This window comes from Pantherophis guttatus, chromosome 6 (genome assembly GCF_059756535.1).
Source record: "Pantherophis guttatus breed Tessera chromosome 6, ASM5975653v1, whole genome shotgun sequence".
NCBI lineage: Eukaryota > Metazoa > Chordata > Lepidosauria > Squamata > Colubridae > Pantherophis > Pantherophis guttatus.
Window position 1 is genome coordinate 79,371,218 of NC_142068.1, and position 25,034 is coordinate 79,396,251.

Below are 25,034 nucleotides of genomic sequence, written 5' to 3' on the forward strand. Positions count from 1 at the left end.
GGCTTAGTCTGATGTCTAAATTAGAATACAGCACAGAACATTTCTTTCACATTTCTTAAAAACAATTCCTTCATTCATAAATAAATCAATAACTGTGCCAGTGGTGGGTTCCTCCCGGTTCGGTCCGGTTCGGCCGAGCCAGTAGCGGTGACGATATGACATCACCGAACCGGTTCTCCCCCCCCCGCCCACCCACCCCCACCCACGTTATTCTTACCTTTTATTTGGTCCCACCCCCAATCTATTGCTGCCTCCTGAGTCCCAGCTGATGACTAGAGGGAAAAAAACTGTTTAAACTCTTGCCGCGGGGCTTCAAAGGGCCGTCCTACAGCTGATCAGTGTTAAAAGCAAACAAATGAGTCGGGTCGTAAGTGCGAGGACTGGTCATAAGTATGAGGACCTTCCAGAAATGACTCTGACCAGCAAGCCACGCCTACCTAGTCACATGACCTCCAAGCCACACCCACAAAATAAGCCACGCCCACAGAACCGGTAGTAAAAAAATTTAGAACCCACCCCTGAACTGTGCCCCCCCTCTCTTATCTAACACCTTTAGGTACTACAGTTCCCACACCTAGAATATAGTACTTACATCTGTAGAATTGTCTTGAACAACCTTTGCCATCAGGACTACAACAAGTTTACAAACAGTACATCTCAAGTTTTTCTGAGGAAAAAAAAAGAGAAGAGTGTTACTAGGAGAACAATTGTATTATATTTTAACCCTTTGTTTGGACTAAATTAGTTGTGTAGTTCCTCTGAAACAAAACTAAGACCTAGGGCTGTGATGGCAAACCTATGGCATGCGTGCCCAAAGTGGCATGCAGACCCATGTCACCTGGCATGCACAGCCTCGCCCGTTCTTCCGGGTTTCTGGCGCGCATGCACACACGATGATCAGCTGGCCTTCACGCATGTGGCAGTGCCAGAAACTGAAGAGCTGGCCTTCTGTTTTCTGGCATGCGCACATGCGCCAGCCAGCTGATTGTCAAGCAGGCATGCACACAGGAAACCGGAAGTGCGCGCTCCAGAAACTGGAAGTTCATTTCCCGGCGTGCACATGTCCCCTGGGCAGCTCCTCTTCCGGGTTACATCCCTGGGGAGTGCGCACCGAAAAGGTTCGCCATCACTGACCTAGGTCATCATGAAGTTGTTGTGTCGATTAAAATAAAGAGTCCCATCCAAATTACTTACAATTTGGTACGATATTGAAAGGAAAGCCTCTACTGTAGTAGAGTGAAGTAGGCTTATATTTTTGCTTTTCCTGTAAAGAGTAATTTATTTATTTATTTATTTTTAAATTTGTATACCGCCCTTCTCCCTGAGGACTCAGGGCGGTGAACAGCCAAGTAAAAGCATAAACTACAAACATTAAAATACAATTAAAAAGATATATATAAATTTGGCCCCATGATTAAAAACAATAACAAACAATTAAAAACATTTTAAAAAGTGTTAGGCCAGCCCGGTTTGCTGGAAAAAGAAGGTTTTAAGGGCACGGCGGAAGGCACCGAGGTCTTGGATTCTCCTTATCTCTGGGGGCAGCTGATTCCAGAGGGTAGGTGCCCCCACAGAGAAGGCCCTCCCCCTCGGGGTCACCAGCCTACATTGTTTACATTACTACATTACTAAAGAGTAATAAAATACTGCCATTGTTAAACCATGATGAGATGGTTTAATTTCTTAAAGCCAGAAGAAAGCTTAGTATTAATTACAACAAATCAAGGACAATTGGTTGGGGCAATATCTGACATAAATGGCACCAGTCTATAAGGTAATAGACTGTGTTACTCCTATTGATACCTTGGTATTCTGAATTCACGTACTGGAGTTTGCACTTCTCACAGTCAGTCAATGAGATTAAATGTCTATCACTGGCATCCATAGGCTTTAGTGTCAAAAGGGGGCAGCCAGGACTTCGTTTTCTTACAACAAAGTTTCTACCATCATTACTCAACGAAGCTGAGTAACTGGCCTAACAAATAATTCTCTTTTCACCCAAAACTTTATAAAAAGTATAAAATGCAAAAAAAAAAAAAGAAAGAAGAAAGAAAGAAAGAAAGAAAGAAAGAAAGAAAGAAACCCAAAGAAAAGGCGATTTAAAAAAAAAATAGGAAGTAGAAACAAAAAGGGGAAAAAGCCATAGGGAAAAAAAAATTCTTCGATACAGATAATCGAAGATTTTCTGTATCAATGAGCCTTTGAACTAAATTCTGTATTTATTTATTTATTTATTTATTTATTTATTTATTTATTTATTTATTTATTTAATTCAATTTGTATACCGCCCTTCTCTTAGTGGACTCAGGGCGGTGCACAGCCAGAACTAAAACACATATCAATACAAAATTTAAAATTATTAAAAGAATTACATAACTTCAATGAGCCTTTGAACTATAATAAACCATAAAAAAAGCTACTTCTATCATCATGAACAAGTTGGTCTAACGTACCATTCTTAGCCCAGAAATTATATCAGAATAAAATCCAGAACACTATCTTCTGGCTACTTAGACGTACTCCAATATCTTTTCAGGTAAAGATGAGGATAACTTCCAGAGGAACAGTAATAGAGAGGAAAAATTTAGACTACTGACTCAACTTATGATACTTGTCTCCACAATAGCTGAAAAATGGTTTTTAAAAACAAATACAGGCTGACATGTCAGATATCACATGGGCTAGTTCTGCCCATCATCAACCACAGTACAATTTCATGGCTCTTTACAGCGGCCTTTAGTCCCTCAGCATCTCCCTTCAGTTGTAAAGGAAATCATTAAGAATCATGTATATAATTGTGCAATCCAAATAGATTTTAGTACCCTGGCAAGAAATAAAGTAGCTTCTTGGCTCTCTTCAATTAAAAGCTTCATTATGAAAAAATTGGAATTAATACTTCTGTTTATGAATTAATCCATTACGTCCATCCATTAAAAAATTGCTTCAGAATTTTTCAGTGAGAAAAGCACTACCATATTTTTCAGAGAAATAAGATGCTCCGGAGTATAAGACACACCTTAGTTTTTGGGGAGGAGAATAAGAAAAAAGCTGATTGGCAGGTGGATCGGCCTCCCGGAATACCCCCAATCAGCTGTTCCCAGAGGTGAATTTTAGCAACAGGTTCCTTGGTTGTGAGCTCTGTGCCTTGCTTTTTTTTTTGCTTTTTTTTTCTGCCTCTGAAAGCTTCCGAAACAGAGCTTCAGAAAAAAAGCCTCTGAAGCTCTGTTTGGGGGCTTCTTTTCTGAAGCTTTGTTTCTGATGCTTTTTTTCAGCCTCTGAAACCTCCATTTGAGAAGTTGGGCAAGGCTACATTCGAAGTATAAGAAGCATCCAGATTTTCACCCTCTTTTTTGGGGGGGGGGGGGAAGGTGTGTTTTATACTCTGAAAAATACGGTAATTCAAATGGTAATGCAGTTGATGCCATCAGCAATTCCTGAAGGCCGTTTTTGGAATAGTCCCTACAAGATACGTATTTTTAAGCTGAGAAAATGTTACTCACGATCTACCCTTTAACTTGCTTTGTGGATCTATTTCCACAAGGCCTCTGAGAAAAATTCCCATCGCGTCGATTGCAGAATAAAACCCACCAGTCAGATCATTTCAAAACTATTTTTCTTTTGTCATCTACAAAAGATAACATTTTTTGCAGGCAAAGCCAGATTTGCAACAAGCTCTTGAGAAAGATTTGATTGCATTGATGCTTGTGCAGATCTCCAAGAGACACTTGTACTGTCTTGTTTCATCTTATCAGTTTCCGTCAGAAGGTTTTATACCTGTAATCCGATTTGTTATGGCATTACAGCCACATAATCAAGAGCTGACTGTTATTATACATAAATATGCCCATTGAATAATGTGTTCCATTATTCCAGTGTTCCAACATTAAGGGGCTGCCACAAAGAAGTGGGGGTGAACCTATTCTCCAAAGCACCTGAAGGCAGGAGAAGAAGCAATGGATGGAAACTAATTAAGGAGAGAAGCAACCTAGAACTAAGGGGAAATTTCCTGACAGTGAGAACAATTTAATCAGTGGAACAACTTGCCTCCAGAAGTTGTGAATGCTCCAACACTGGAAGTTTTTAAGATGTTGGATAACCATTTGTCTGAAATGATATAGAGTTTCCTGCTTGAGCAGGAAGCTGGACTAGAAGACCTCCAAGGTACCTTCCAACTCTGTTATTCTGTTAATAAAACAAAGCTTCCTCCCATATATCCTAAAATAGGCCACATTTTAGTGCAGCTTCAAAGAAACTGGAGCATGAATATAAAGGCCACCAGAAAAACCAGGCCATCTGCTTGTCTTACACACCTTTTCCTTCCTGAATTCCCAATGAGTTGGACAAATATTCCCAACATTTGCAGCAGCCCAGAAAATACTGTAGGGATGATGGGAACTGTTGCCCGTGAGATCCTTTTCCTTCTAACATCACTTACTGCAACCAAGGAGTAAGGAATTGGTTAAGCTGGTATAGATGTTAAAAGAGATGAGAAGTGGTCAATTGAATGAGATGAAATATATGTCTGCTATTTAGGCAATGCTGTATCTTTCATGTAATAATTCAAGGCCTCAGTCTCCAGGGCAGAAGACAAGGCTGGTTGACTGAAAAGAAAATTGGACCAGTAAAAAGAAGTTCTGTCTCCATTTTCTCACTGACTCAAAAATGAGGGTTAGAAAATTTAAGAGGATTTCAGAATTAACTAAACAGGATCTAGCAAAAAGGGAAATACAGTATATACAGTTCATCCTGCAGATTGTACTGATATTGGTTGGGTCAAGGTGGTAGATACATCTAACTGTGGCCTTCCACCAGCAGAACAGATACTCCTATGACTCCCTCTGTAGTTCTCAAATGGATTCTGGAGAATCTGGACAAGTGTGAAAGATCAGACAACTGTCTGTTGCAGGAGGGGAGCAGCTTTAAGAGAGGATGGGAAAAGGATAATGGAATAATAGAATTAAAGAGTTGGAAGGGACCTTGGTGGTCTTCTAATCTAACCCCCTGCTCAAACAGAAGACCTTATACTTCAGTGGTGGGTTGCTACCGGTTCGCCCTGGATCAGGCAAAATGGTAGCAGCGGCGGTGGGAGACTCCACCCATCCATCCGGATGTCTCTGCACATGTGCAGAAGCATCACATGCGAGAGAGAGAGTGTGTGCACCCATGAGTGAACTGGTAGTGACGGGATTTGAATCCCACTACTGCTATACATGTAATGTTAGATTCACTTTCAGATAAATACCAGTTCTTTAGAAATAAATGGACAATATAGTCCCATCCATTTTACTGGATTAATCCACTGTGATGTAATATTCAACATCTTCACAATACTACCAATTATCCAGTGGGAATGTTCTCTCAACAGAGAGGAAGAACTAATTATTATGCATGTGTTGAATTTATAATCTCAATTTCTGCAGGGCAATAGGCTTGCTCTCTTCCACTTAATTGGCAAGCAGAAAACTGTTTGAATCACCTGAAAATTCTCACAAATCATGTGTCACTCAGTTTGAAATAGCACTGTGAAAATGTTACAAAAGAGATGTCTAATACTTATGAAAGAGTTCCTGAGAAAGATAAAGAAAGAATGGAAAGAAATTAGCTTTTGGACACTATTTAAAAGGAAAAAACTTCAAGACTTTTAAATGAAAAAGAAGGTTTATAAAGCTGGCTTATTTGATCAAGGTTAAATATGTATTATTTTTTTTCCTAGCAGTATTTAAAGTATTTAATTTAAATTTAAAGTATTTAAATTTAAAACCATCCAATTTAAAATTCAAAGATTTGTTCTTGCTTTACAAAAACAAAAAAAACAAAAAGGTCAAATCCTTTCACATGAAACAGATCTTTTATCAACAAAGGTTTGATTAAATATATAAAAATGGAAATTCATAATCTGCTAAGGGTATAGTAACTTTGATCAAAAGGTCTTCCAAATACATAATACATAAAGAAATAAGTGATTTTTTATATTACATAGTTTAGGACTGGTGATTGATTTAATAATTGTATTGCATTTGCTAATTATAATGGCCATCTAAAGATTACCCATGCTTTGCATGAATGTTTCGAATATTTTCTTAGTTTAAATGTGTGGAATATGCTTTTAGATAAAACATGTAGAACAAGTAATTATGGTTACAGATTTTAATCAATTATCATTATTTGTCAGATTTTTTTAATATATATATATATTTAATTTTTAAAACAAAAACATAAAACACATCTTTTCAAAACGAAGCTTTTGCTCCGGTCACATATTAAAGCAAATCATTAACAAATCTTATTTTTCAATTAACACAACTAAATATTTTAAAACAAGTATTTCCCTCAAATCTATCTATATAACTATGCCATTATCCCCAAAAACCCATTACTTAAATCTTAAATCCTAACCAATTATCAATCCATTTTCTTTTTCATTTGCTTAGATGGATATATTTTAACATTATAAATCATTCAATTATTTTAAACATTCCAAAAAATTTTAATTTCAACATACCCATTTTTTTTCTAACTATTAAATTCAAAATTTATATTCTTTATTTCTATTATTAATCCTATCATTATTCATTTTATCTTAACTATCACTCTCAACATACCTCCCCTCACTTTAATTATCCCACCTCATTTTATATTTTTCTAAAAAAAAAACCCCAACATTATTGTCTTTATCTTTGTTTTTAAACCAATCATTTTTATTTCTTGGCTGTTAAACACAGCATAACCATTTATTTTGGCTGTTGAACACAGCATATTAACAACAAAAAAAAATTGTCAGATTTGTGTTGTTTTAGTTCCTTGGTCAGATTATACAATTGTCAAGGTAAAGTTGGACTTTATTCATGGAAACTACTATATGTATGTATATATATATATACACACACACACACACACATATATATACATATATACATATACATATATGTACTATACTATATGGTATGTTCGATTTTCATTTCATAGTTATAAAGCAACATTTACATTTTATGTAGCAAGAGTATACTTTTTCTTCTTCAGCTCCTGATTTACTCCAGATTTATTTTTCAGCATCTCAATCCTAAATTACTCAGATAATATAATAACTGTATTATAGTTCCTAATCAATAACACTCTCCAAAAACCGTCAAGGACATATTTAAAAGGCTAATAAGCAACTTTTTCCTTATGTAATAAACATTCTACTGTATTCCCAGAATTAAAGTCTGCAACGCATATTGAGAAGATGGATGGACAGAAATACAATTTTTACTTTCATTCACATGACAAATTCATAATTTGGGATAATAGTAATCTGAAAATGGCAGAGATTTTTGTTTGTTTTGTTTTGTTTTGTTGTTTTAGGGTCTCTTTGTTGCCACTCATTGTTTTTTGATGAGTTTTTGCAAGAATTTGGATCGTCTAACTTGTCACAATAGTGGTATACCCATTAAAATATATTTCAATTTCATTATTTAGCCAAAGACATTGGAAGCATCTAAAACTCTTTAATTACTATCAGTACTGAAATGTCTTATGAATAAATCCAAATTTATTGCTACATTTTATCTAGGCAATTCAAGAGCGAGGTCAAGATTGATTATGTTATTTGCATAAACTTTTCATTTCCTTATTTCCATCTCTTTATCATCGAATCGTAGGGCTGGAAGGTCTTCTAATCCAATCTTCTGCACAAGGCATGAGTCTTATACCATCCCTGACAAATGGTTGTCCAGTCTATTTTTTAAAACCTCCAGTGATGAAGCACCCACAACTTCTCCTTACTTCTCTCTTTAACAAGCTTCCATCTATTACTTCTTGTCCTGCCCTCTTTTGTGCCCTTGAAAATAAGTCAATCCCAGTGGTGAAATCCTCTGGGAGTTGCCTGCAGTTCTCTGCCTGCGCATGTGCGGTACATTCCGAACTTGTGCTGCATGCCTGCATGAAGTGTGCGCCAAATGCACACTTCATGCAGAAAAAAGAGGCTTAAGAAGGTAAGTAGAACAGCAGGGGGGAACAGTGTCGCGCGATTTAGATTCGCTAGAAAGTAGGATTTCCAAATATAAATCGCGCGGCACAGCTAATTGTCGGAAAAACCGGTTCGCCCGAACTGATAGCTTTTATTACTACCGGTTCACGTGAACCGATGCAAACCGGTAGCATTTCACCCCTGGTCAATCCCCTCTTCTTTGTGACAGCACCTAAAGTACTGAAAGACAGTTTTCATGTCCCCCATAATCCTTCTCTTCGATAGGCTAGACATACTTAGCTCCCTCAATCATTCATCGTACAATTTAGCCTCCAGACCCTTTAGCAACATTGTTGTTCTTCTCTGCACACTTTCCAGGGTCTCAACATATTTTTTTGTATCATGGTGACCAGAACTGGATGCAAGATGTAAATGGTGGATTCTAGGGGTGGATTAGTTCCATCTTGGATGTGGAGCGCAGGCTTGGCTAAGCTATCAATGAACAGTAAGTTAATGTATTTGAAATAAAAATAGTATTTTTTAAGAAGAGGCTGAAGCTAGAAAAGACTCACTTCTATATGAATTACATCTTGAAGAGGTTAAAGGTGAAAGGCTGAAACAAGAAGTTCCCTTTGCTTCTAACTGGGGACCATGAGTGAGGACCCTAATTTTCAACTATTTCTTGCATGTAACCTGGGTACAAAGAGATGACTGTCTCTAGGATCATGTTCTCAGACTAGCTTCACTGCAGGTGTCCCAAGAGGAATTCCTACTTGTCTTTACTTTTGTGAAGTAAAAGTCTCAGAGGTCCAGCAACTGTTGCACTTAATATAATATTCCTCCCCCAAAATACAATCAGCTCCCATTTTAATGGCATTTTGTAGACTTCTTTGAAACAGAATTATTTGGAAGAGTTTTTGCAATGTGATTGCCCCCATCTATTTATGTATTTCACTTATTGGTTTTATTTTTAATTTTACTACACTTAAATGCGTGCATATTTGAAGTTCAATTTTATTTTATTATTATATTATGGAAGATTTCAGGTAATGGATTGAGAAATATTGTAAACTGCTAATAGTCATTTGATTACAGAGGACAACATTTATTTATTAAATAAACAATGCAGTCTTCAACACATACACAAACACAGACCTAACTATCTAGGGAATTCTGGGAGTTGAAGTCCACACATCTTAAATTCGCCAAGTTTGAAAAACACTGATCTAGACCTTAGATATGGTGAAATGGAAATGTGATGAAGAATGAAATGGAAATTTTTATTACAGTGTCATGTATACTCACAGGGTTATTAACTTGCAGCATCTGGAAACAGCGCTCCAAGCTTCCACACTTCAGAGCTGTAGCAAGATCCTGACACAATATTGATGGATCCTCTGTACATTCTTTCTGTGATGTCACAGGATTTCCAGCAGCTGTCCACAAGGAGAAGAGAGACAATAGATGTTAGGTGTTCAACGGAAAATAGCTTTATCTCATAGTCAACCCAAGTGCTACTTTCAATCATGGATTTGAGCCCTCCCTGCAGTGGTGGGTTGCCCCCAGTTTGGACTGGATCTATAGAACCGGTAGTAAAACCATCAGGAGGCTCCGCCCACTGACTCTGACATCACCAGAAGCGATCTGCGCATGCGCAGAAGCAAGGCACGCGCACAAGCGATCCTGTTGCAAACCGGTAGTAAAGGTAAGTAGAACCCACCCTGCCTCCCTGGATATAGATTTGATATAGATTTGATCCAGGAAGAAACTTTTAGAACCATAGACATGGCCTCAAAGCCTAATTCAGCCATGTAGGAATCACCTGGAGAAAGAAATACACTCCTAATGCCCGCTTGGTAAAACGGGAATAACAGTAATTTACCCCAGTCAGAATTTTTACTACCAGTTCTCCGAACTATTCAAAATTTCCGCTACCGATTCTCCAGAACTGGTCAGAACCTGCTGAAACCCACCTCTGAGGGAAGGGGAGGGAAAAGGGGCAGGGAAGGAAAGGAAAGGAAAGGAAAGGAAAGGAAAGGAAAGGAAAGGAAAGGAAAGGAAAGGAAAGGAAAGGAAAGGAAAGGAAAGGAAAGGAAAGGGGAAAGAGGGGAGGAGTTGGGAAGGGGGAAAGGGAGAGGGAAAATTACCAATGCTGACTGCCACCTTCCCACAAAAAACTCACTGGGGAAGCCATCTTGAAGTTAGAAGTCATTTCCGTTCATGGTAATTCTGTTTCTTTATTTAGATAAGGAAATATCTCTGAAGCGATGACTCAATGGGTCATGGGTGGCCTAGCAAATATTAAAAGGGGATGTTCCATGGAACAAATAACTAACTTTGATGATAAGTAACCTGCTGTGCAGCTTATAAAGATGTACTCCAACTGTATATCAACTTTTGGAAGATGCTGACACCAGGAAGAGCACAAACAAGATTTTCAGGCTCTAATTATATTTCAGTCTCTTATAGATTCATGCATGCTATACATTATGGCAGAACTTTGGCACAGTATGTCTTCTTTCCTCTATTGGCAGTTCTCCAAATTAGAATTCTGGCATTGTCGTCCATATAACAAGAGGGCGGTGGAAGAGGTTTTAAGAAAATACATTAAAACAACATAAAACAATGTTTTGTTATATTTAGCAAGTACAGAATGCTGGTTTTGATGGGGAAGGGAGCAGGGGTGGGCTTCAAAAATTTTGGCAAGGAGTTCTCTGCCCGGTTGCTGAGTGGGTGTGGCCATGGTGGGTGTGGCCTAGTCGGCCTCCTGCACCACAGCAGGGGGCGTTTTGCCCTCCCCGGGCTCCAGAGGCTTTCCTCGAGCCTCCGGAAGGGTGAAAATGGCCTTCCCAGACTCTGGAGGCTCTCTGGAGGCTCTCTGGAGGCTCTCTGGAGGCCTGAAACGGGCCCATTTTCAGCCTTCCCAAACTTCCGCTAGGCCCATTTTTCGCCCTCCCTTAGCCTCCACGCGTGCCCTGCAGTTACCTGCATCCAAAACGGGTCGTGTGGGGATTCCTGGGAGGGGAGTGGTGGGCGGGGCAGGGCCAGCCAGGAGTGGGATTTTGGGGTTCTCCAAACTGCACAGAATCTTAGCTAGAGGTTCCCTGAACCCCTGCGAACCCCTAGCAGCCCACCCCTGGAAGGGAGTAACAGATAGGATGAATCCATACCCAGGCTGCCACCTTATTAAAAGATTTGATTTCAGCCTCACTTAATTATCAAGGTAGATCAGATGCAGAATTATTTTTTGTGATTTTGAAAGAACAGAAAGGTCCCGGTTGGGACAATGTCCATTCATATCAAATACGGTGAAATGAAAACCATTTCAGAGAAGTATATTATAAGGCAGGATTGTTTTGAGAGCAGTTAATGGCCTTTGCAAGAGGCACTTGGGTAAGTTGTGGCTTTTATGCCAGGCTAAAATAAAACAGGTTCAAGACAAATATTTGTTCAGGACAAATATTAACTTTATTAAAGAAATTTCAGCAATACCTTCCATCTTGTGAATAGAGAACCCCCTTGTACATTAAGCACTAGTTTAACATTGAATGGGCATAGTTAAGAGCACTTGAAAAATGGTTGAACTTCTCCGAGCACATATAAACTCTCTGGGAACTTAAACATAAAATATGAACCTTTCAATCATTCCATGAGGACACACCCACTCGTACACTTATTACAGGTTAAAGCAGGTAGAAAATATGTCCAAGGATGACAAAGGATTGGTTTGGCATAGGACAGCTTTCACACAACCAATTAACTAATATGTTATCAAGGCTTATAAAATAAACCGCTTAACTGTGTTTATCTGAACCCCATTATGAAGTATATATTTGATATTTGACAGAAGAGTAGATCTTCTCCAAGTGCTAATGTATTTGTCCAACATCTGTGTATTAATACACATTTTCTTGAGATTTGCATCTGTAAAATCATGCTCTCAGTGCCTGAAATAGCCAATAATATTTCTGATACTTTTAAGAGATCACTCTGTATAATCACTCTACATAAACATTGAACAAGGAATTAATTAACCCATCACTCATTTTATTGCCTTTCCTATTATCCTAACATAGCCTCTCTGCATTAATCTATTATCTTTCTACAGTCTCTCTCTATTATCTTAAATCTGCGGTAGATTTAGAATAAGAAATATAAATTATTTTCTACCTCATTATCTATTTGTTTCTTCATGTCAAAATCTTTTTTTGTTGTTGATGAAATGCTTTTTCCTTGAAGATTTCCCTACATAATTCACTACCTTACTTATCTGTACTTATGTGTAGGTGGTGTTTTCTCTTTCATAACACCCCAAATCTCTTTTTTGTTATTTGTTTCCAGGGTGGTGTGGTTAGGATCAGATTATAGTGTCCTGCTTATAAAATTAATATAGTCAGCCACAAGCTATTTAAAATAAGTATTTTCACACAACTGAAGCTTGCTATATGACTATATATTTCTCTCTCTCTCTCTCTCTCTCTCTCTCTCTCTCTCTCTCTCTCTCTCTCTCTCTCTCTCTCTCTCTCTGTGTGTGTGTGTGTGTGTGTGTGTGTGTGTGTGTACACACACTCTGCACACATAAGGAATGCAGAGAGCTGCATTCAAGTCAGGCTGTAATTCAGCTGCAAAGCAGGAAAAACAATAAAATGTTTTTCAAAATTTTCAATACCGTGTTTCCCCAAAAATAAGCCCTCCCCTGAAAATAAGCCGTCCCTGAAAATATTTAAACACATGCGCAGCTGGCCCCAGCTGGTTAGGGTTAGGGAGACAGAGCTGGAAATCATGTAAGACGGCAAGAGGAGCCCCGTTTTGCTGCACGCGCCCCAAAATAATAAGACCTCCCTGAAAATAAGGCCAAGCGCTTATTTCTGGGTACAAAAAAATTATAAGACAGGGTCCTATTTTCAGGGAAACACGGTATTTTAAAAAATCTCTTAAAAGGTATATCTACGTATAGTCATTTTGCTAATTATTTACTGGGTTTTTGTAGTGTCCACATGCAAGACCTTGTAGTATGTACTGCTCTGCTCAGCTTTTACAGGCCAAGTCATTTTTCTTGGTTTTTCTTTTTCTTGCAATTTGCTTTCTTGGTTTTTCTTACTTTCTCAGGAAGCAGACATGCATCTGTGTGTGTTTGATTTGTTCAATGAAAATGGTCAGAAAACATGTATGGATTGATTTGTACGCGCACACACACACGCTATATGATATGATGTATAATATATACCCACAAACACACACACATAGTGCAGTACTGAGATTATTGCCTCTCATTGATAGAATAATGACAAAAAAGGAACAGAAATCTTTGTGATCCTTAAGTCTACTTCCCTGAGATATAAGCCTCCATAGAAATTTTGCTTCCAGAGCCTACTTGGGGCTGTGAAAAATGATTTCCAGAAATATTGCAGGTAGAAAGAAAAGGACCAAACTTTCACATATACAATACAGCAATTCCTTCTGAATCAGCCACCCTCTTGGTGTTTCAATTAAACATAGGACGTAAAATTGATTCCTTTAAATCTAGAAGGAAGTGAACATTAAACAGTTGACCAATTTAAGAATTATGCAAGTGTTAAAATACTTACGAGGATTTGCCTTCTGTCCATTTAAGCATACCCTGATACAATGAAGAGGAATAATTTTAATGCATTTGTTATATGCAGGAATGTGATGCATTCTGTATTTTGATGGCTTAATCATTCTCCTAAGGAGGAATCCATTTTGATGTGATAGAATCACAGACTACAGTTTTAGTGTTTAGACTAGAGCAGTGATCATGAACCTATGGCACGTGTGCCAGAAGTGACACACAGAGCCATCTCTCTGGGCATGTGAGCCGTCGCCCGTTGCTCTTCTGGGTTCCGGCGTGCCGGCCAGTTGGTCTTCCAGTTTCTGGCGTGCATGAGGGTGCAAAGATCAGCTGGCCGATGCGCATGCACACACCTGGAAGATGATCTTCCAGCCAGCTGGTCTTCACACACGCATGCACACCAGAGACCGGAAGACCAGGTGACTGGTGTGCATGCGTGTGGCGGAAACCGGAAGAGTAGCCACCCTGCGCTCATGTGCACCGGGCGGCTGCTCTTCCGGTTTCCGGTACTCCCACGTGCATGAAGATCAGCTGGCTGGCATTCCGGAACCCGGAAGAGCAACGGGCGACGGCTCACATGCCCGGAGAGATGGCTCTACGTACCACTATCGGCTGCTCTTCCCATTTTCGGCACATGTGTCTGCGTGCATGCACGCTCTCATTTCAGCACTCGGTGCCGAAAAGCTCGCCAACACTGGACTAGAGAAACCAATTCCTAGGATAATTCAAATGCATAATTTTTTGGGATCTTTGCACCTGGGATCAAATATATACAAACAGGGTCAATCTGTCAAATCAGAAGCCTGATCAAAATTTTTTGGGGGGAAGGGTTAAAAAGACCTCCCCAAAAAACAAGCTATTTGTTCCATCCTGATAAAGGATCAAATAAAAACACAGATTCTCTCAAAAGAATAAAGGTGGAAATGTGGAAGAGGAAGCAGCTGGAACTGGAGAAGACCTTTTCCCCTAGGAATTATATGAATTCCATTCATCTTGCTCCAGCAGTTCATTACTAGTTGAGAGAAGCTCACACCCACTCCCGTTGGGCCACTGTATTCCTGAGATTACGTTTCCCTCCATATTGTGCCTTATTGCATGACACACCCATCTTGGGAGAAAGAAGAAAAGGGTTCCTAAAATCAGGATGCAGGGCTCAAACGATTAATGAGGGTATGCCGATTTTGAAGAGCAAACCTTTCACCTCTTTGCTGTCTGCTGAAAACCTGTGCATAATAGGTCACCATAGCAAAGTTTACCACAGTAGTTCACCATTGGTGACCTGCTTTCTCGCCTCATCTTTAATGAATCAGGTGAACAAACAGCTCATCAGGGCGTCATATGTCTTGCTCCAGAGAGAAACGAATGTTTGGATTATCCATAATTTTCTAGGTTAGAACATCATTTACTCGGTCCACACCCTCCTTTCATCTCCCCATTTAAAAAAATAAAATAACCGAGTTGCATATTTGAAGCATATTTAGGTCTAATTAATTTAGATTCAGTATAAATCATCCGGACAGAGATGAGTCAACAGAATACAGCATATACAATATTGTCCTGGGTATAGGAGGGAGAGGAGTCTCTTCTTTTGCCTTTGCCAAACTGCACATTTGAAGCATAGATTTTAATATGTAAGTAGGTGATAAATATGAATAACAAGACAAAGTTCTGAAATAATTCAAAATCATTTTTTTTTACTGGAGAAGTTCCATGTTGTTTTAAATTGATGTTCTTTTGGAGAATGGCTAGCCGATAAATCTGCTTTATTCTTTAAAAACACTTGTCTGACATTTTTCCAGTGGCTAATTAGAATGACTGTGGATTTTCTTTTATTGCTATAACTATGCTATTTAATAAAGATTTTATCTAGGACATACTCCCCACCAGAGAACGGTTCAGGCACAGAATAAATTAGCTAGTAAAAACACAAACATGATCTTAGTCAAAAAGGTCAAGAGATGTCCATTCAAATTTCCTTAGGGATATTATAGGTGCCCCGAGATGCATGGCCAATACAAAACCTGAGGCTAAAAATATTTGAGTCTCAAGCTTGGTGCAGAATACTGTTAAACGGGATTAGAATCTTACTAAACCCCAATGGTTTACTATCTCTGTTATTACTGGACAAATATAAAGATACTTGGCAATTAACCTGCATGAAAAAGATTAATATCTGTAGATGCTCAATTGGATTTCTAAATGACATTGGTTGCGAGGATGCTGTGAACAGAGTCAAATCAAGGATAGCTGATGTGGGATTGCAGAAGGATTTATCTAAAGCTCCCAATCCTTGCTTTATGTTAATAGAAGGCCTTCCTAGAACCTCTGCTAAATACCTATATAATTTAACCTTCCTTAAGCAGAAGTAGGCTTTCTCTATGGCAGGGTTCCCCAACCCCCGGGCCTCAGCCCATTACTGGGCCATGGCCTATTTGGAACTGTTTGTTACAATTTGTTGTAATTGTTGTAATTTGTTACAGCTCAGGTTGTGAGATTTTGCTCAGGGGGTATTATGCAAAAGTATAAGAACTTTATGGACTATAGATAGCAGTAGGTCTATGTCACTGCGTTTTTTGTATTTGTCAGCTGGGCTCCCATTCTAAGACTTACAGTAGACTGATTTGACTCTTATCTCAGAAGCCACTGCGCATGTCCACATTCTTTCACATTCTTTCACTTCCTTCTAACTTTCTTTGTTCGCCTGCCAAGAGGCAAGGCAGGAACGCTGCCACATTAGCTAGTAAGAACGTTTTTACTTTTTTATAATAAAATGTGTTTATTAGAATATATCTTGGGTTTATTTTCTTAAAGTATGCTGCAAGGAAAAAGCCACGATCCATTCTCTAATCAAGGTGCAATTACCCAAAAGCGGAATGGGATTAACTGCCACCCTGACAGTCTACATAGCTAAAAATGTGGCTATGAGTTTCTTATTCTTCAGTGGCACAGCTCATCTTAACTCTCTTAAATTTTTAGATTAACTTTGGTTTTTATACATTTTAGACTAATTTTATATGTTGGATCTAGTGTTTTATATTTTATGATATTTACATATTCTATTGGTCAATGACTGAACTAAATAAATAAAGCCCTAATAAAACCAGTTAAAATGACACAAAAAACAATAAAAGCAATTTAGAGTATATTTAGAGTCACAATACTTACAATAAATAATACTTGTACAACTACAATATCTTAGGCCCATGAACTGACTGCCATGCCATCTGACTTTATTACAGCAACAAGGTTTATATCTACCATCAAACTTGATTCACTACTATTTCCAACATCTGTTTCCATCAATCAATCCGCTTTATTAAATCAGTCAAGTTTTTAAATCTTTCTCAAATGCATTCAAAGAAATTTGAGGCTGCTGTAAGGAGGGAAGAACATTCCATAAATGAGAATCCTGGCTCTATAAAGTGTGAAGTGCACACAAATGGATTGGAGCAACACAAATTTGCAGTCTCAACAATTGTGCTAAGCCACTCAATCGGCCTCAACAAACCTCCTGATGTTCTCTACGATGTTAGTTGTAGAGTTGTAGTGACCATTGCCACTAGCCCTATGGTATTTGTTCCATTCAGGGATGGGTTCTAAAATTCTTTACTACCGGTTCTGTGGGCGTGGCTTATTTTGTGGGCATGGTTTGATGGTCATGTGACAATTCTTTAGGATTTAGCAGAGGTACTGGTCTACCAGGCTTTTAACTGCTGGTCTACCCATTTGTTCATGGAGGGTTCCAGTCTACCCATTTGTTTTTGGAGGCACTGGTCTACCCATTTGTTTTTGGAGGCACTGGTCTACCCATTTGTTTTTGGAGGCACCGGTCTACCCATTTGTTTTTCGAGTGCACTGGTCTACCACCACACTGCCTTTTAACACTGATCAGCTGTAGGGCGGCCCTTTGAAGCCCCATGGCAAGAGTTTAAACAGTTTTTTTCCTTCTAGCCGATCAGTTGGGACTTGGGAGGCAGCAAATAGATTGGGGGCGGGGCCAAATAAAAGGTAAGAATAACGCGGAGGGGGGGAGGGCCCAGCTCCCGAACAAAGAGAACCGTTTCAGTGATGTCATATCGTCACCTCTACTGGCTCAGCCGAACTGGGAGGAACCCACCACTGATTCCACTGGTTAGGATGATGGGATTATAGTCCCCCAAACTGACATGGCGCAATCTTGGGAAATGCAAGAACACAAATGATCTCTATTTTAAAAAGTCAAAAATTCTGATAAAGGAATTTTTTGGACTTGAATTGCTTTAGAGTTTCTTTCAATGATTGCTTCACTGTAAAATAATTTCTTAACAACGAATTGCTCACTCATTCATTGATTGGATAACTGAATCTATTGCTTTGGCTAAATGTTGCAGTAGTGTGATATGCAATCTCAGTATGATTTTCACTTCAATAAACTAGCTTTTTCATTCCTTCAGTATATCTCTGCTGATGACCAGGGCTCAGTCACGCTTGCTTCCTAGATAGCTACGACATAAACCTGAAACTAATAAAGAATAAAGAAAGCTACGGGCACAATATAATACAGTCTTATTATATGAATTCAAGGTACTCTTATGTATCTTTTTATTTATACCCTATCTATTTGAGCGACAAAAAACATCTAACCATTTCCACAAAGCTATTTTTTCAAAGGTCTGGACCGGTTCTAGTGAACCGGCAGTTCTGACCATCAGCTGGCCCTGCCCACCCACCCCTGCCCTATGTTGTCCTATATTTCCTTCTTTCTGGCTCAGCTGATTCACGCAGCACAGCTGATTTCTGCGCCTCCGCTGTTCTACTTACTGGGGCTGCCTTAGAAGGTAAGCAGCTGAGCTTCAAATTGCTGTATTTTGAACGCTGCACGGAAGCGCGTTAGGCACGCTCACAGAACTAGTTGTTAAACCGATTGCAGCCCACCACTGAGTCCGTAGCCTCTTAATCTGAAAATATGCAATCTTCACTGCTGTATGGGAACTTGACCATCTACCCACATGTTGTTCATCCACATCTGTAACCACCGAACCATCTAGGAAATTGCCTCAACCTACATGAGATGTTCTGTTTCTTTTAATCAAAGACAAGGAAAACAAGGTGTATTTGGCAGCTACAAAGATGGCGTCAAATACATACAAATCCCTTGCATTCCTCAGTTATTCAAGGTATCTTTCCAAACACCAACACATGTTAATAACCACAGCACCTGTAACTTCTCAGGATAAACTGCCTTGAAAATATTTTAGTGACAAGAATTTCTCTCACACAGCAAAAGTGTTCCTTATATGCATAACTCTTATAAGCATGCTTTCAGAAGCATATGCAGAGATATGCTAACCCCTCCCAATTGTTACTACACAATTGCTACCTGCCAACTACCTGAATAACTTCCATTGGGGTCAGCATCTTTTGGATTTGTTTTGTTTTGTTTAAGTAGGCCAACTCCTTAAAAGTCTTTCCCCATACAAGGAAGAGTTGTTGGACTTCTGTTACCATAATTCTCGATCACTTAGCTTGGAATCAGGGGCATCCACAAGGTGTGGTCAAAAATGATCATCACGGAGGCCACAATGATGGGACACAGTTTAAAAAAAAAACAGTGGAACTTTGATTGTATTGTCATGACCAATGCCATTACCAGGTGGACATTTATGCTTGGAATGTTGGGAGCTGGAATTCTGTATATCCAAAGGTCACAATATTGGGTAAAATTGTCCTCCACTTTTAACCAGGATTTTAACTAGAACAAGCAGATGAAGAAGGTTTGCTGTTGTTTTTTTTGCTTTTAAACAATTCACTTGAATGTATTCAACTTTTTCAACTGACCCTGCATTTATTTTAACCAGCGGTGGGTTCCTCCCGGTTTGGTCCGGTTCGGCAGAGCCAGTAGCGGTGACGATATGATGTCACCGAACCAGTTCTCCCCCCCGCCCTCCCACCCCCCCACCCACGTTATTCTTACCTTTTATTTGGTCCCATCCCCAATCTATTGCTGCCTCCTGAGTCCCAGCTGATGACTAGAAGGAAAAAAACTGTTTAAACTCTTGCCGCGGGGCTTCAAAGGGCCGTCCTACAGCTGATCAGTGTTAAAAGCAAACAAATGAGTCAGGTCGTAAGTCGAGGACCTTCCAGAAATGACTCTGACCAGCTAGCCACGCCCACCTAGTCACATGACCTCCAAGCCACACCCACAAAATAAGCCACGCCCACAGAACCGTAGTAAAAAAAATTAGAACCCACCCGATTTTAACCCAGGGCTGGCATGACACACTGATCTAGCCACATAAATTACATTCATTAAATATGATTACTCTGCTTACCTTCTGTTCATGAAACTGCTGTTAAAATCCTAACTCATTAAACACACTCAAAGCAGCTCCTGTAATCTTCCAATATTAAAATATTTCAAGTCTTCGTGGTCATGTCAAATTAATGGCTAATCTGCTAATTCAAGCAACCAGGAAAAGTTTTAGCAGAGCAATTCAGCTAATTCAGGTATCTCTAGATCAGAATAGCTGATACACTGAAGAAGATATAAATATAATATAAATTTCCTGTACGCTGGTTCATGAATAATTATTTTTCTTAGTGACTGAATCACCTGTTTGCTCCAACAGAGAGGCATTTTTTAAAATATTATACCAACATGAAAGAAACAGGATTTGTGAAAAATCAGGGATGGTGAATAAAATATTACTCCCATTTTGATTAGTATTGTTGTACTGAATTCAGTAGTAGGAATATCTCTCAGCAAATCTTTTTAGCTTCATTTTAAATTACAGCCTGAAATGTAAATTCACAGTTGGGCAATACTTTATATTTTATAATAAAATAACACACCTTTAGGAGGCATACGATTCATCCTAAAAAGTGTTTGTTCAACTGCGGATATTGTGTTCATTTTCTAATAGCTCCTCTATATCATTAAAAAGCTGTACATTTCCTACATTTAATTCAGTAATGTATTCATAGACCTTTAATCAAGTTGGTAAACAAATACTTTAAAAAAATCAAATCAAGGCAATTTACTGTCCTGCTACAATTAAAAAGATGTGGAAAGACATACAAATATGAACCAAATACACAATATTAAATTAATGAAATTTCTCCCTATTGAGGATTATATGTTATGCTTTCATTTTTTTGCAAAAATAATTAGAATCTTTGATAACTGAACTAACATATTATAAAATATGGAGTGAATAGATTTATTGAATGGATTTATGGGAAGCTAATGAAGATAATTACATTTTTTCCCTCCAAAGGAAAATATTTATAGAATGCATTACTTCGCATTATATAACTGTGAAGGAAACAGGGCCTTGCTATAACACGATGACCTGGAACAAGGGATATGTACTAATAATGACTTTAATTAAATACCTGCATGCTTTCAGCAAAATCCAGAAAAAATTCAGGAAGGTTTGGAGCAATGAGATGAATCTTATTGTGGTCAGCAGTGCTGAGACCACAACCCCCAAAATAATCAGAGCCAGAAGTTTTCATCTAATTATTTGTGTGTGTCATTATGTGACTCAGTCACATTTCATATTACAACTCAGGAAGGATTTTGGAGACTTGGGAAAAGATATCTAATCTTGGAGACAACAATTGGGGAAAACTAGCTTAGCAAGATAGTTGAATCATCTTGGCGTTCAGCTATTCTGCTTAAAATTTTGGCCAGCTATCTTAAATTATGTACAAAGTGGCTGAATGTGTTCAGAACGGGTCTGCCAATTGTAAATTATCATCCAGTAGAGTTCAATATGGCTCAACATTTACTGCTTTTTTTAAAAAAATGATCATTAAGTATAAAACCTAGGAAAATCACGCAATCTGGATGTCCTGTGCTTGCAGACTCCTTTACAAAAAACAAAAATTGGTATGTTGAGATGATTATCTGTTTTCAGTAATTTACTTCAAATGCTTCCTATGTTGTGAACACAGGTTACATCCAAAAATGACTCAGTGGGATTTTTCTAAAAGAAGCAAAGGTGGAATTGTGATTTTTTTGTCAAGACTGAGATTTCAACAGAGTCTTCAATACCAGCAGAAAAATATTATCCCCTTAATTGAGAGAAAGATGAGGAAGGAAAGAAAGATGACCATCATTATTATTTCAAATTATTTTATGCTATATTTCTTATACTGAGGGAGCACTACAGACCAAGATAAAGGCTGTTTCCCAAATGTTCTGGGGGGATCCATACTTAATCTTTCGACACACCAAAATGCACAAAGAATTGTCTACCCTCTTTATGAAGTGGCTGGATGAGTCACAGGCATTTTGCTATCGCAAGCAAAGAGTAAAATAGTATTTCCTCTATTTGATTTGTACAAATCTTGTACAACAAATTTGTATTTGTCTGAATCTTATTTGAAGATGGGCAGCATCATAGATTAACTTGCTAGCACTCTTCAACATTCTTGAAATCTATGTTTAAGATGGTTATGTGGTGTAACAATAAAGACAGTACTGACTGCCCTAATATCCAGAGAATAGAATAGAATAGAATAGAATAGAATAGAATAGAATAGAATAGAATAGAATAGAATAGAATAGAATAGAATAGAATTCTTTATTGGCCAAGTGTGATTGGACACATAGGGAATTTGTCTTGGTGCAAGACATATTATGCTTTCAGTTATTGCATATTGCATCAGCCATTGTGATGCAAACTTTATCCGTTTGTAATATTTTGTGATATGATATTCTTGTGTCTTGTGTAACAGAAGCATCAGATCTTGTGGTTGCCTCTGGTCACCATTATGAAATAACTGAATCCTGGGAATAGCATCGTTGCAATCTGAGATATATTTTGAGAGCGAAAATACTCAATATTTTTCTAAAATAGCTATGTTTTCTGAAAATAATACTGCTAACATTGAAGATTATGAAATTGCAGCAAATAATTGCTTACATGAAGTTGCAGCAAATAATTGCTTACATGTTACCGTATTTTGGTATGTAACAAGGAAACAAAATTCAGCAATGGGGATTCTTCAGTATCGATTTGTTTAAAGATTTTTCATTGTTAGATGTAAAGAAATAAATCTGAGGATGTTGATATTCAGTAACTAAAGGAAAAATTAACAGGACAACTAATGATCAACAAGACCTAAATGCCCACCCTTCTACCTGCTCCCATTTTCTTTTCGTCTCTAAATGTTCTGAATCATAGGATACACAGCCATTTGACTGAAATGGTATGCAGGGAGTGTCAAAGGGCAGCCCGCAGTGGCCAGATGCGTCACGCACAGAACATCACAGCTCCGCGAAGGGGAAAAACATCATGAAACATCACGTGATGGCAGTGTGATGCAAAGAGTTTTGACACCCGTGGTATAGTGTCTCCTTCTAGGAGACTAGAAGACTTCCAACGTCCCTTCCAACTCTTATTATTTCATTCTCTCCCTATCGCTGACTATGTCACTATTTCCCTTCCTCATCCCCCACCCTCAAATATATCTATATTGGAGGTGTAGCTGTGAAAGTGTAGGCACAGGAGGCACAGGAGACCTAGGCTTAACTCCATTCCTCCATCATTGAACCTCACTGGGCAACTTCACAGTTGTGATGAGATCTGCAACAACCAATTTTCCTCCGCATAAGATGCCCTCACCCATATATGATATAAGCATTATTGCAAACATCATTAACTGTGTAGGTTATCAAGGGAACGGATGAATACATGCATAGCAGAGGAAGCAGCACTTGCAATCATGAGAACAGAGACAATATGGAGTATCTCCCAGGGAAAGAAGCAGAAATAAATATGCAGACGGACCCCACCCTGAATGGCTGGATCTTCTTTCCTCTTTCTAGATGATTGCCTCTTATTGCAGTTGAAGCACTGCAGACGCTTGATAGATGCAGGTGTGTTAATATTTCCACATTAGCCCCAGGGCAAAAAAGGAATGGTTGGCTCAAGCAAATGATATGTATTCAGACTGTGGGTAAAATGATATACCGCCTCTGAAGTGGTTTCCCAGCTTTGAGTGCATCTATGCAACCATTCTGGCTCTAACCTAATAAGAAAGCATCATCTGACTTGCAGATCTTTAGTGTGGGGGCGTGCACATTTGCGATCCCTTGAATAAAGTACACCTTAAACTCGGGGAACGTGTCTTCTTCTAAAATTAATTCTATAAAAATTAACCAGACCATAGACCTTTTTCAGTACAGATAGTCAGTCCTTCACACGAGAACACATTTTGACCCTTCAAAAGCTGCTTACAACCCCGTTTCAAAGTTATAGCCGCTGTAGTGGCCCCCATTGTCATTTGTCCTTATGACCACAACCACAGGGACACTGCAGCAGCCCCCCCACCCATCCATCTCCCCTCATAATGTCTCACTAGGGCCCTGCTTTCATCACCACCAGCCCCCCCCATAGGCCTTGGGCCTGGTCCTCATCCCCATCTGGCCCCAAACCCAGCTTCCCACGCCCCATCACAGATCAACCCCCTTACCTTTCGAAGATCTCTGGAACTCGTGTGAAGGGAGGAGGCAGGCCATTCTCTATCACTTGGTGTTCTAGGCCACGGGGCTGCGGCCCAGAGGCAGCCGCCATTTTCTAGAAGGAATTGTAGCCGCTCCAAATAGAGCAGCTACATTCATGAGGCATCAATGCATTCTCTGGAGCTTCAGAGGTTTTCGGAAAAGTGACTGATCTGTGACGAGATGTAGACTTCAGTGGAGTGGATGAAAGCAGGCCTCGGGCCTCTAGGGACCTGGTGAGGTGGAAAGCAGGCCCAGGTCCTGTGGAGTTCCCGAGGAGTGGAAAGCAGAGCAAGGGGTGCTTGAGGGACTGTGGGGAGACTTTGGGAGGCCTGGGATCCTCTTGGATCCAAGACACTCTATGCTTTGCTTATCAACTGCATTGGGATGGGGTCATTAAGCAAGATGATCACATGGTAGCCCTGTTTAAATGACCCTCAAAACTTGTGACCATAATGAGCAGGCTCCATTAGGGATGTAGGTTGAGGATGATCTGTATATATCTCCTCCATATTAGCAAAGGAAGAAATGGGTTCTAGTTATCATTCGGAGTTCAGAGGGAATCCATGTTCTAGAGATTATCTACAGTTGTCATCCATGGTTTTACTCACTTTTAAGCCATCACCCTGTCTTACGGCAGATATATGTTATTCTATTGTTTTTAGCAACATTTGGAGCATGGAGTTAGAATGGGGTAAAATATCAATATGCTTTTTTTTTAACTCGACGCAGGCAGGATGAATTCTCAGGGAAAGACAAACTGGAGATTTCCTAGGCAAGTTCATAGAACCACTTACTGAATAAGGAAGTTAGCTCATTCCTTTTCATCAAGCTAATTGCTTTCAGAATTAGTATTTTGATACTACCGTCTTAGGCCTTGGGCAGACAGGTTTAGTCTGAACTACGCAGAATTCAATATACATATGCATGCATGTGTTTATATACATAAACTTGAAATGAGTGTTAGGGATGTTAATATGTATTAGGTCTGGAGGGAAAAG

At 39.0% G+C, this 25,034-nt stretch overlaps 1 protein-coding gene across 1 annotated transcript in view; it reads right to left on the reverse strand.

Moving 5' to 3' along the window:
- The window catches only part of LOC148113168 (prosaposin-like), a 36,436-nt gene that overhangs the window by 5,884 nt on the left and 5,518 nt on the right, over window positions 1-25,034 (reverse strand). Inside the window, exons 2-3 of the mRNA XM_087871790.1 lie at window positions 9,254-9,384; window positions 593-667 (exon numbers count right to left, since the gene is read on the reverse strand). Of these exons, the coding sequence (XP_087727916.1) occupies window positions 593-667; window positions 9,254-9,384 (206 nt within the window). The remainder of the gene's footprint in view (window positions 1-592; window positions 668-9,253; window positions 9,385-25,034) is intronic.